The sequence below is a fragment of the Tauraco erythrolophus genome, chromosome 3 (assembly GCF_009769465.1).
Source record: "Tauraco erythrolophus isolate bTauEry1 chromosome 3, bTauEry1.pri, whole genome shotgun sequence".
Lineage (NCBI taxonomy): Eukaryota > Metazoa > Chordata > Aves > Musophagiformes > Musophagidae > Tauraco > Tauraco erythrolophus.
Genome location: NC_141467.1, coordinates 103,586,440 through 103,600,033, shown reverse-complemented (window position 1 = coordinate 103,600,033; position 13,594 = coordinate 103,586,440). Strand labels below are relative to the sequence as shown.

Genomic DNA, 13,594 nt, shown 5'->3' with positions numbered 1-13,594 from the left:
GCCCAGTGCTGTGGCCATGGTCTCAGATTCTCATCATCAAACTGCGGTTCAAAGGAGGGTTTGGGGCACGGGGTGGGAAAAATCTACCACCCTCGGCTACAGAACAACAGCATACATCAAAAAGCAGAGAGGGAATGGGTTCACATCTGACCTCCCCTTTCTCCTCCTCTGACCTGTCAAACCTTCCTGGTCTCATCACCCTTGCAGTCTCCCTGGGGACCACTGAGGGATGCTGTGGATCAGAGACTCTCTTTAGAAGTACACTGATTGTCTGGCGTTGTCTTGCCAGTGAAGGCAGAAGCAATTCCCAGGCCAGGAGAGAATCGTTTCATACCCTCTTGGTTTTTTTCCTTCTTTTTTTTCTTTTTGATGTTGCTGCATAACAAAATCCTTTTTTTTTTTTTTTTACCAAAGTAACATATTTGCACTGGGAGATTTTAATAACTAACCCAATTAAACCCAATTCTTCCGCCTAAATCAAATCATGCCAGCATTTGATATTTTCTCGAGAACAAATTGAGCAGGTTTATTTTTAGCCTCTAATGACTCCCCACCTTTTTTATCTTCCCCTGAAAATTAACAACTGCAACGAGACCCTTCTGGTTTTGAACCCTAGCAGGGCTCAATCTCTGAGACATGCCTTTTCCTTTCGAGCACCGTGCAGGCATCAGCCCCCGTGGAAAGAGAAGAAAAGCTTGGGCTTGTTCTGCCAGGGCCCCAGCTGGCACACACTGAAGCTGAACTAAATCTGCATCGCTCTGTAGACACCACCAGACAACCCGGTGCTGAGATTTTCTACGGTGAGGGAGAGCTTTGTGGCGGAGTTGGAAGAGACTCTCACACGCCGCTGCTAATTGAGAGGCACAGCTTGGGAGGAGAGGTGATGTCTTTTGTTAGAGCGTAGCTGGAAAGAGTGAATATGCTGTTTCGGGCACACAGTCTCTTTCTCTGTTATCTTCGAGCTAAATGGGCTGAAACTTCCATGCTGAAGTGCTTTGGCTTTTATCTTTGTCTTCAGTAGTTTGCAAAGGAGTCTGAGGGTCAGTTGTCCTCAACACGGCAGATCCGTCCCCAGAAACATCTGTACGACAACTGCTCCCTCTGTGCTGAGTTCCAGCCTGTCTTTTACCCTTCTTGGATCCTGGAAGTGTTCAAGGCCAGGCTGGATGAGGCTTTGAGCAACCTGGTCTAGGGGAAGGTGTCCCTGCCCATGGCAGGGGGGTTGGAACTAGACGATCTTTAAAGACCCTTCCAACCCAAACCATTCTATGATTCTATAATTTTAGGGAGACACTCCTTTTCACTAGTGCCTCTGAGATGCTCCTGTGAGAATTTCTGCTGTCTCTCACTAAGCTGCTCTGAAAATTAATTACCCTTTCGGTCAAAAAATCAGGGCCTGTTACGATCGATGCAATCTGACTGCCAACATCACATAGGCCATTGATTCCCCACCAGACATTTCACCAAGTGCTTCATCTGAGACTGAGAAAGAATATAAAAACGATGCACAGGCCTTTTTTCTGGCCTCTTTATGCTGTGTGAGAGACAGACAGAAACATTCCAATTAGCAAATATTTCCTCCTGTCTATTTTTCACATGAAGTCCCAGGTTTTCCCCTCTCCTGCAGCTCACTTGTTTTCCATTCAGGCTTTGCACCATTTTTCTCAAATGGATGCTACTCCCATGGCTGTAGCTGGAGAAGGATGAGACTGGGTAAGGCTCTGACAGATGTAGACACAGCTGTCCTTTTTAAAAATTAAGTGGTGTGTAGGTGTCCTGGAGGCTAAGTAAAGGGTGGGAAACCACTGCAGCAACCTCAGTGCTCAACTACTTCAGGGACTTGAGACTCTGATAGCAGTTTTGCTGTCAGTGTGTCTTTTCCTCTCATGACTCTATGGCAATGAGAAGATGAAAAACATCAAGGTTAGACTGGTGGGACCTACCAAACATGCACTGAAATCAGCATGGTTACACTGGCTTCAGCAAGAATTAAAACAAGCCCTTGATGTGTCTTTTGCCTGGGTTATTGGCAGGATCCAACTAGATCACAACTCCTGGTTACATCAGCTCTCTGATACAGGACAATGTTTCCAAAACCTCTGTCCCCTCCATGTGAAGGAAAGCGTGAGGGGTCTGGGGTACATACCAGGACACTTTCTGTCATTGCACTGCTTGTACTCTTCCTTGGGGCCCTGGCAAGTCTCTCCACCGAAGAAGGGCCCGTAGCACACGCGGTCACGTCTCTGAGTCCCACCTCCACACGTGGCGGTGCAGCTGCCCCACACTCCCCAGGCTTGCCACTTCCCATCCACTGGAGACAAAAGAGAGGAGAGAAACAGCCTGTCACGTCCCAAACATAATCTGCAACAAAAGGAGGCAAAGTTCCAAGGTGAGCAATGCACCATAGGATGAGTAGAGCATGGCTTGGTGGGAAGAGAGGTCTCCAGCCTTGGATCTTTGTCTGATCCTCAACAAACATGAAATCAGTGTGTGCTCTTTCCCATTGCAGCAGCCCTTTAATAACTGAAGGGTGTTGTGTTTCTCCTCTATATCCTCAGCCCTTGCAAAAACAGCCCTATCTCTTTCCTTGAGCTCAAATTTGGGGCTGTGCTCATGAACGCCCTTCAGGTGGGCAGGGATTCAACTTGCCTGGCAGCCACATCTGCCAGCAAAAGTTCGTAGCTGGAGTTTGGTTGGGATGTGCAACACGTGTGAGAATAGAGCTTCCCAGAGAAGGTCTGGTCCGGGGACTTAGAGAGACCAGTAGAGCCCTTGAGCGAGAAACCATGAAGAAACATCAAGTAAACCTCCCTTCAGTCTCTTCCATTGCACTGTTGCTTAATGTGCCTTGGAGAGAGGTTTGGGACCTTGTCTCATTCCGTTGTGTCTTCTCCCAACATCTTTACAGATTCAGTGGAAACGCTACTTCTATTACGTTAATAATGGCATTTATCAAAATGCTACTTCTTTTACATTAACAATGGCATTTATCAAAGCACTATAAAAATGTTAATTAGCCCTCACAACAAGCCTGCAAGGTAGGGAAACATTCTCCTCTGCTGCATCACAGATGAGAAACAACTCAGTGACAGAATTAGAGCAAAGACCTAAATCTCCTGATTCTTATTTGGGTTTTAATTAGGAATTAACATGTCATCTTGGGTTGAATAACTCCTTTTAGGAGGGTAGGGAATCCTTCTCTTCTTCTCCAAGAAGTAGAAGAAAATTGTCATAGAAAAAGGGCAGCACCAACCTCTGATACTTTCTTTGGTGACACTGTAAGCAGTGGAAGCGGTGATCAACATTGCTTTGACAACTAACTCTGAAATCTGTGGGACACAGTTGTCTGAAAAAGAGTAAGGTCTTTTTTTTCTTGAGATCTCTATAAGCTGCAAAGAAGGAGTGAGATAAACACTAAAACCTACTAAAGACTATGTAGGGAAGTCCAATATCTGGGTTAAATACTGCCTATGCTCCACTGCAGATAATGATGCTACCAGAGATGATAGAGATTCCCTGAGGAAACAGGTCTATCAGACTGAAAAGCTATTGGCTTCCATGCTTGTGGAGAGAACAGTATTTTCTCACCTGAGCAAGGTATGAGAAGTGCCTCAAATTGCTGAGCTGTTTCTGACTGTCCCTGTTCTCTTGCAAAAGGGATAAAGACCCTCTCCATCTCTGGAGTCCACTCCTTCTCAGTCCTATGGTCTAACAGGGCTGGAGCACCCAGGGAGAAGCAGAGAATGGGCCAGGAGAAGCATGGCAAGAAAAATTAGCTGCTGATCAGTCTTGAAGGCTTCTAGTTGTTCAAGCCTTATTTCCAAGTCAGAATATTTTCCACATCGTGTGACCCAATTAGTTCCTTGGCAATGACCCCCCTCAAAAATAGGTGCAAACTGCACTTGCAACTCTGTAGTGTTGATGTCAGTCTGAGAAATGTAGACTTCTGGTGTCAACTGTGCGCTGGTATCTTTTTCCATTTTCTTTGTTTCTCCTGCATGAAATGGCTCTCTTGGAGCCCATGGTCCATGGTATGAAGACATGGTGATTATTCTGAATGTAAGATCATTCTGGGGCAGCAGAAATTATTACTACTATTATTATTATTAATAATATCCCTGTTGTTATTGTTATTATTACTATATTAAGACACAGCTAGATGAGTAAATTAAGTAACAAGTCTTAGATAAGCATGAATCAAGGCTTCGTTGTGCCAGACCTTGTCATAGGTAAAGTTCAGAGCTATGATACAATAGCGGTTGCTTTCCTGTTTGCTTCAGCTATAACTAGGAGTGATGAATTGGTAAATGGGTAGAAACAGAACTGAAAAAAAAAAAAACAAAAAAAGGAGGAAAATGGAAGCATTGTGGATGCATAGAAAGGGTTTCATTGTTGTTTTGTTTTGTTCTGCTTTTTTTAAACACATGCTGAAAACTGGTATCTAAGGTTAGAAAAACAAATTCCCCGTGGACAATCACTCACCTCTCAGGGATCTCCTGGAGCATTTGCCAACTATGGATTTTGGCTTGCATGGTCTGTTGGTATGATCCACAATCTCCTTATTACTCCATTACTGGTGAAAACTGTTCAACTCTTCCCCAAAGAAAATAGGAAGGGATTTTACCAAAGCCTGCCTAGGGCTGCAGAGAAGGATCACCCAAGAGAAAGAAGAAGTCATTTGTCACTGACCTGGACATTGGCGTAGGAAGCAATCCCTGGTCTCCACCCAGTGTCCCTGGCATTCGGCTCCACCGTAGGAGGGTCCATTGCACTCCCTTGTCCGCTGCTGGGTGCCGTTGGAGCAGGAGGCAGAGCAAGAGCTCCAGCTCGACCACTCATTCCAGTTGCCGTCCACTGAGTGGCCCAAAGGGAGAAAACAAAACTGAATGTGAAAATCGCTCCCACTGGAAAGAGACATGTGCAAGAATCTTCGGCCTTTGCCAGCAAGGGACTGAGGCAGGTGGTGATAAAATGGAGTCATGGAGTGTGAGAGAGGGCAAGGTCATCAAGAAAAAGTTCAGACAACTGTGGCAATGGCAATTTGTTGGGACCTTCTGCGACATCTAGCTGGTATGTTATGGCCGGGCAGGATGCAAGAGCCGTAACATTTCGATTTTTATGTCCATACTCTACATAACACCATAAAAGTTGAAATTATTGCTATTACACATTCCAACATAAACGTCAAAGCTATGAATATTGCCGATTACAACATAACATCAAAACAGAGAGCATGGATCATGTTTTCACGGAAAATTTTGAAGGAATCAATACATTACTCTGACATTTCCCATTTTGGGCAATCAGCACTTTTTGAGGGAACTCGTTTTTCACCGAAGCAATGCACCAGTCTGCAGGGAAGGAACTTTCTCAAGCACCCAAGTGCTCTGTCTTTCATTAAAGCCCATGCAGAAACTCGAATCACGGTGTTATTAACAGGAATTCATGCTGCTAGCTGAGAAATGCTCCGAGCAAAGGTATGCTCCAACAAGAGACCACGAGCAGAGTGCATGTGTGTGGTCAATGTACTTCTCTCATGGTTGAATTAACACTGACAGGCTTGATATGTCTCTGCACAGCAGCGTCTTTGATAATTAAATAGAGGAGGGAGGGGCAAGAGAGGTTATGGTAGGCACAGGGTTGGAGAGAAACGTGAATACGTCTTATTAGCATGGTACAGCATGAGGCATTCCCAAGTGTGACAGTTACACCCTAATTGGTCCCTGATCAACAGATCCATCACCCAGTCTGCTATTCCTCGAGCACCTTTTTCTCATTAGCAGTGGTCATCACGGTCTGTTTAGCTCTCACTAGCTGCTAGTTCTCACTCAGAAAAACAACTTGGATCCCTGAAAAGTCTGAATTCTGGCTCCAATCACGTCGCTGTAAATAGCAGCTCATTTTCTTTGGATTTGTCAGACCAAGAAAAATATATGCAACCTGGTCCCCTGTGTAATCTCCAAGGACTTGAACAGCCCCGAATAATCCCCATTGCAGTTCAGCAGCTTTTTGTTTGCAAGCACATAAAAAAATGTCAAAAATATCCAAATGAGCAACAGTTAATTCAGAGGGGGTCACGTGAGCTCAGGAGGTGTGAAAAATCAGGCAGACATAAAGGTACTTCCAAAAAGTGCTTTTTTTTTTTTTTTTAGCAATCCAAGCTTGATGTTTTCGTTGTGCATAAATTCAAAGCATCATGTCAATACTTATCAATCCCAAGGAAGGGAAAAGCAAAAGGTGGTGACTGACAGGTGATTCCTCTCTGGAAATGATCCAAAACCCCGCAAAGTAGATCCTACCAGATGTAAATGAAAATGGCTTTTCTGACTGAATGAAGTGCTGCTAGTTTCCATGTACTGAGAGCTCCTGCCCCTCCTTAGTATGCCCTTGTATTAGAAAAAGTGGGATTGCATTTACCAAATTGTTGCATTTACCAAAACAGGTGCATTTACCAAAAAAAGTTGAATTTACTAAAGTCCAACCTGCTGCTGTGGCAGGGGTGATTGAAGGCTTACCACAACTGGGAGCGTTTGGAGATGGGAAAATAAAAGACATCCACATCCATAAATTTCTGTTTTGGTGGAGCATAATGAACAGGTCATTTGCTTCAATGCAATCTACAACTCTCAGTGAGAGTTGTAGAACACTGGAACAGGTTGCCCAGAGAGGTGGTGGATGCTCCACCCCTGGAGACGTTCAAGGCCAGGTTGGATGAGGCCCTGAGCAACCTGATCTAGTTGGAGATATCCCTGTTCCTTGCAGGGGGGTTGGACTAGATGACCTTTGAAGGTCCCTTCCAGCCCTAACCATTCTATGATTCTATGATTCAAGGTGAGAGATTATTTATTCATGGACTGTAATTTCAAAGTCATCTAAAAAATGGAAAAACAGAGATGGCCGTGTCGCACGTCCAGCTGCCTGCGCTGATGTACAGCTGTCTCCCGGGCACGATGCTGAGGGTTCTCCATCACGGCCGCAGCAGAGACTGCCCAGCGCCATTGTCACACCACAGCGCGAGTCCATCAAAAACGTTCATTGGAGTCTCGTTGGTGTAGACTACACAGAGACTGGCATTGTCTTCCCCCTTCTCTCTCTCTCTGAAGCAGTTTGGGCTCAGCCTGTGATATCTACTGCTCCAGAGGAACAAAAGCTCTGTTGTCTCTGCAGCAGAGCAATTTTATCGGTTTGTAGCAATAAATCCTCGGAGCGGGGCGGTAATAAGCAATATGATTGTCTGGTGTGTCAAGCATTGAGCAACGCCCATTGTTGTGCTTCAATGAGCCCCCCAACGCCGCGCTCGTTTGGCAGAGCAGAGCCGCTGATCGCCTTTGCGGCACTAATTAGAGCTGAAGCTTTGCAGTTGGGCTGCTTGTCTTTTCCACCAGTGTCTCGCTCGCCGCAGCGTAGCCACGTATTTATTTGTACTTAAATTAATTATGGATCAATGTTAACTCAGGGTATGCTTTATTGCCCAAGCAATGCCAGGTCTGACTTCTTCAATTTGTCTTCTTATGACGGAGTCAATTTGGTGTCTGGGATGGTTTTATTCCGAGTAGAGTCTTCTGGATAGAGGCCAGAAATCCAGGGACAGTTACTTGGAGTGAAATCTGGGTGGCAAATGCCAGGAGGCTTCTCACAAATGTTTTCACAAAGTTCTCATCACTCCCACAAGCCCTCTCCTCCTCTGGGGACATAATAATGTCTCATAATGATTCTCATTAAACTGGAAAAATGTCAGTTGACATTACCCCGGGAAAGGGGGGAGTGTTGGGAAGCTCCCTCGTGTTGGGGTCATTTTCACCAGGACACCCTGAGTTAAATTAATTGGGACTCTGTGGTAAAGCCAAGGCCTGCATGGTTCAGGGGAAGGAAGCCACAGGAGAGCAAGTGGATTTCCAGTGGGTAAAAGCCATTTCATCTTGAGGTTTCTTTCTGGTGTTTCAAAGCAAAACTCAGGGAGAGGCATTTGGAAGTAAAAACTAGGGGTAGGGAAAAGTTACTTAAAAGTAATAAAAGACAGCATGGAAGTCTCTCAGGAGTCTCTTAGTCCACCTCACCACCCAAAGCAGGCTCAGGTACAGAGAAACTTGCATATATAGAATGATAGAATGATAGAATCATAGAATCATAGAATGGTTAGGGCTGGAAGGGACCTTCAAAGGTCATCTAGTCCAACCCCCCTGCAAGGAACAGGGATATCTCCAACTAGATCAGGTTGCTCAGGGCCTCGTCCAACCTGGCCTTGAACGTCTCCAGGGATGGAGCATCCACCACCTCTCTGGGCAACCTGTTCCAGTGTTCTACAACTCTCATAGTAAAAAATTTTTTCCTAATATCCAATCTGAATCTTCCTCCCTCTATTTTAAAACCATTACCCCTTGTCCTATCACAACAGGCCCTCCTGAACAGCCTCTCTCCATCTTTCTTGTAGGCCCCCTTGAGGCACTGGAAGACCGCTATAAGGTCACCCCGGAGCCTCCTCTTCTCCAGACTGAACAGCCCCAACTCTTTCAGCCTGTCCTCATAGGAAAGGTGCTCCAGCCCTCTTATCATCTTCGTGGCCCTCCTCTGGACCCTCTCCAACTGGTCCATGTCCTTCTTATGTTGAATATATAGTGAATTAATGCTAGCAAGTAAAACTATTAATAAATTCCAGCACAACAACAAGCCCAGTCAGGCAAAAGAGGTTCAAACTATTCACTGAAGATAACAGATGAGAAGCTTAAGATGGTCTTTGAAATAGTAGTGATAGCTGAGACAGTCCAGATCCAACCCATATAATGTGTCCTCAGTAAATCGTTGCATAGGGTAAATCTGAAACTAAGACAATACTGAGCTGAATGACTCCTGAAAGCACCTCTAGGTTGCTCCTTCAGTGTTCTCTTTCCTTACAGAGGATCATCCCACTTGATGAGCCAAGTGTGGGCATCTTCGGAGGTGGGGAGACCTGCTGGAGGGAAGGCTTCGAATCTCTAACTGCCTTACCTGGGCAAAGCGCAATGTTGCAGAACTTCGTTTGCTTCTCCGGGCCCTCGCAGGGGTTCCCACCAAATTGCGGGGGCTTGCATGTGCGGGTCCGATCTCTGTACCCTCTCCCACACGTGGAAGAGCACAAGCTCCATGGAGACCACTCGTCCCAGGTGCCATGCACTGCAATCAAAGCAGAAGAAGTAAGTTTGCTTTCCAAAGGAGATCTGGAGAAGCGAGTGAGCCCACAGAGCACAGCATCTTCCCACCTAGAATGAGCAGCATGTGAGAAGGGGGTGTGGGATGGTCAAGAACAAACCAACCCGAAATGCGCAAGAGGAACATCGTGTAATTTTTCATGCTTTGGTATCAACACCAAGTGTCTGTTACTTTCCAGTCTGTTTGAAATAAATCATGATGAACTTTTAATTGACCTTAATTTTTCAGATTTTGAGCCAAGAGAAAAGGGTATTTTTTGAGCAAATATGCGATTAGCTAGAAAGGAACAAAAAAACAACCACCCTTTGGGAAGAAGCATTACCACCATTTTGTTACTTCTTAGCCTTTTTCCTTCCCTTAACATGTTTTCTCATTGAATCATCAAAGGCTACAGCATTTTCAAGCTCTCAGAAAAACTGTAGTCTGGCTACTAATTACTATCATACATCAGGGACACCACAGAGACAAAACTATGGAGACTTGGAAGAACAAAATGGTAACATGCTCCAGTAGTGCTCAGGCCTTTGCTGGTAACTCCTGGAATTAGGCATCTAAAGCTTCCAGATCTATATTAACCTAATCTTCTCCAATCTAATCTAATCTAATCTAATCTGGCCACGTTATTTATGGAAGGTTAGTCACTGTAATCTCCAGAGGCCAAATGTTACAAGAATGTACTGATCTCTCTTAAGAGACTTCATTCTTTCCAGCTTTACCAGAGAAGCTAATGCAAAATCAATAATGCTTCAGAAAAAAAAATAGACACAGGTACTTTTCCAGTCCTTCATCGGCTGCTAACCATGACTGATCCACCAGTACCAGGAAAGGGTGTTCAAACCTAAAATTTTGCAATCATCGCCAGGCATCTTGCATGATAATGCATAACTAGAGGAGGAAATGGTAAATGGGGCTAAATCCGGATGGAGGCCGGTCACTGGTGGGGTTCCCCAGGGCTCAGTGCTGGGTCCAGTTCTGTTTAACATCTTTATCAATGACCTGGATGAGGGGATTGAATGCACCCTCAGTAAGTTTGCGGACGACACCAAGCTGGGAGGCTGTGTCGATCTGCTCGAGGGTAGGGAGGCCCTTCAGAGGGATTTGAACAGACTGGATCGTTGGGCTGAGGCCAATGGCATGAGCTTTAATAAGGCCAAGTGCAGAGTCCTTCACTTGGGGTGTAAAAACCCCAAGCATTGCTATAGGCTCGGGGAAGAGTGGCTGGAGAGCTGCCTGGCGGAGAAGGACCTGGGGGTGTTGGTTGACTACCGGCTTGATATGAGCCAGCAGTGTGCCCAGGTGGCCAAAAAGGCCAATGGGATACTGGCGTGTATCAAGAACAGTGTGACCAGCAGGAACAGGGAAGTGATCCTGCCCCTGTACTCGGCACTGGTGAGGCCGCACCTGGAATATTGTGTCCAGTTTTGGGCCTCTCGCTTTAAGAGAGATATTGAGCTCCTGGAGCGGGTCCAAAGAAGGGCGACTAAACTGGTCAAGGGGCTGGAAAATAAAACTTATGAGGAGCGGCTGAGGGAGTTGGAGCTGTTTAGCCTGGAGAAGAGGAGGCTGAGGGGAGACCTGATTACAGCCTACAAATACTTGAGAAGGGATGGTGGGGAGGTGGGGGAAGGGCTCTTTACATTAGTGATGGGTGATAGAACAAGAGGAAATGGGTATAAGCTTAGTCAGGGGAGATTCAGGTTGGATGTTAGGAAGTATTTCTTCTCTGAAAGGGTTGTCAGCCACTGGAACAGGCTGCCCAGGGAGGTGGTTGAGTCCCCATCCCTGGATGTGTTTAAGAATAAGGTGGATGATCTACTTAGCGATATGGTTTAATGGGGATTAGGGACGGTTGGACTGGATGATCTCTAAGGTCTTTTCCAACCTAGAAATCTATGAATCTATGAAATGCAGGGAAGATCATGGGAAAATGCTTGGTGGTTTCACCATTGAAGGATTAGTTCTGTCCAGGCTCCCCAGAATGTACTTTTTCTTCTAAATTGTGGAAGGAGGAGTTTGAAAACAGAGATGCTGCTGCTGCTTCTTCTTTTTATTTTTTGAAGATGCTGGCTCAATTCATAAACATACCAGCAGTATACCAGTTTTTCATGCTGATTTTGCAATAGTATGCCCAGTGTTGGCATGTGAACAACTGGAAGTGTCATCTGGTGCTTCTCTTTCCCAGTCTGCCCCATGCTTGGAAACACCCCCAAGGGCACACGCTTTTCAGATGTACTTTGTTCATTGCCTTTGGATAGCATCAAATCATCCATACCATGCAAAACAAGTGCCCGTCTAGTGATGCTTGGTCTAGCAAAGGTCTCTGTATGAGGCTTTAGGGTAAAAAGAGAAGGAAAAGGAAACAAAAAAGATCTCCCTCCAAATAGACATCAGTCCTCTGTGCATCTCCCTTCCCCTCCTTCCCATGCATACATGGAGCTCCCAGCCCACCTGGGCACACGGCAGAGTTGTTGCACTGTCTCTGCTCCCGGAGAGGACCGCTGCACTGAGTGCTGTAGGAAGACGACACACAGAACCTCGTCCTGGTCTGCCAGCCCTCCCCGCAGGTGGTTGAACACACGCTCCACGGGGACCACTCCTCTGCGGCGGGGTCACCTGTTGAGATTGGAGCAGAAGGTGAGGACCAGGCATCCTTGGTCCCTGGATCCCCGGGATGGTGCTTCATCCATTGCTGGTGTTCTGTGTAATGTGTTCAAAATGTGGTATGATGGCAAGGATGCAAGGGGGTTGGTGAGAAAATGTGAGGGTTGGCAATGGGATAAAAGTTTCTTTGGGGGTTACTGCGTAGAGCTGTAACACACACACAAAAAAGGGAAGGACACTGTGGACGCATCAGGGCACTGGGCAGGGCAGGCCACACCATGGATAACAAGGTGATGTAGCCACTGTGAGCTGGGATATGTGTAATCTGCTCGGAGATAGCAGTAATTAAGTAACAGTGATTAGACAGGGATAGTAAATGTGTCCATAAATTGAGCAGTTGTAAGGATTCAATTCCTTTCTCTGCCTTCTCACAGCCCCTATCAAGCCTCCAAGTAAGTCACCAGAAGTGTGACATGGGCAGAGAAAGGACTGTTTTTCATTAGTTTTCCTAGGCATTAGTCTACCTTTGAGAAAACGCCTTTCTCCCTCAGAAGAAAACAAAAGCTTGCTCTGTTTCTTTTGATTAAGCTCTGAATTGTTTGGGTTTTCAGATTTTTAATGAGTTACTAATAATTACACATGGTAAACCTAGAACATAACATTTGGTATATATAGTACACAGGTATATGGCATAAATAAACGCCAGCACATCTTTGAGGATGCGTAATAGAGGGGCACATCCTTCTAGGAGGAAGTTCTTCAGAACATCAGACTGCATCATGTCATACCCTAACCAGATGCATCTGGCAGACTACGGATGATAGAAGAAAGATCATGGCACTGGGTGCACCAGGTAAGCATGACTTCAGGGATCATGCACAACATGGCACAGCCTGAGCTGCACTTGGCACTTGGATGTGTTTTCCCACACCACCACCCTGTTCCCAAATAAAGCTGGACAGCACATGCTATATTAGACTGACCAGCTGTGACACGGAACATGGAAGAGATTCAAGCAGTGGGCTGCTAGAGCTTGAGACCTCAGCCTGCTTGTAGGGCAGTGAGGTGTATAAATCAGCTGCGTGAAAGTCAGTGTCAGTACAGGAACTGTGATGGGGACTGTAAGGGTTGGAGACCACCAAACTGCTCAATATTGCCTAAAGCTGTGCATGTCTGACTTTTTCCTCAAGGTGGCATATTTATTTACTATGTCATAAAGGGACTTTTCTGCGTGCAATGAAATTTTATGCAGGATTTCAAGCGTTTGGGGCTCTCATCAAGTTGCTCACTGCGGTCTGTGGTAATCTATGTTATTTGTGATGTGTCGCTTTTCGGCCAATCTGCTTTGAGTATCTCCAGTCATTTAGGCAGTTGGTAGTTAAAAATATGCCCACTAATTGGAAGTTGGTGAATCAATATCTGGAAGACTGTTGAAGGGGGAAAGTGTAGAGGAAGACCTGTCCTTGATGTGGAATGGACAGACTTTCACTCCTTCATTTACTGGCTGGACTTAGAAAGAGGTGGAGGTAAGGATGAGTCTTTCTCCACCTCATCTATACCATCAGAACAATCACCATGAGACGTAACTGCTTTTGTTCATTAAGCCAAAGTTGTTCAATACTGTTTCCCTTTGCTTTTGCATTTTGTTTCATTAATCTACCCAGCTGGTTCCAGTTAGATTAATTCTATGGACCGTTGGTCTTTCTCTGGGATGTGTAGGAGATCTTGTGTGTTTTGAGGCCTTGGGGCTTCAAAAAAACATTGTTCCCATACCCTGTTTCTCAAGTGTTAGATCTGCTGGTATACA

The 13,594-nt window shown here is 45.6% G+C and overlaps 1 protein-coding gene across 4 annotated transcripts in view; it reads right to left on the bottom strand.

Annotated features, from left to right (window-relative positions):
• Positions 1 to 13,594, bottom strand: part of ADGRB1 (adhesion G protein-coupled receptor B1) — a 215,458-nt gene that overhangs the window by 142,843 nt on the left and 59,021 nt on the right. For 2 of the 4 annotated variants that reach the window (XM_086609591.1, XM_086609592.1), the window contains exons 4-7: positions 11,635 to 11,799; positions 8,978 to 9,150; positions 4,690 to 4,882; positions 2,147 to 2,311 (exon numbers count right to left, since the gene is read on the bottom strand). In XM_086609591.1, coding sequence (XP_086465717.1) covers positions 2,147 to 2,311; positions 4,690 to 4,882; positions 8,978 to 9,150; positions 11,635 to 11,799 — 696 coding nt within the window. The remainder of the gene's footprint in view (positions 1 to 2,146; positions 2,312 to 4,689; positions 4,883 to 8,977; positions 9,151 to 11,634; positions 11,800 to 13,594) is intronic. The other 2 variants (XM_086609594.1, XM_086609595.1) reach the window with 1 other exon arrangement.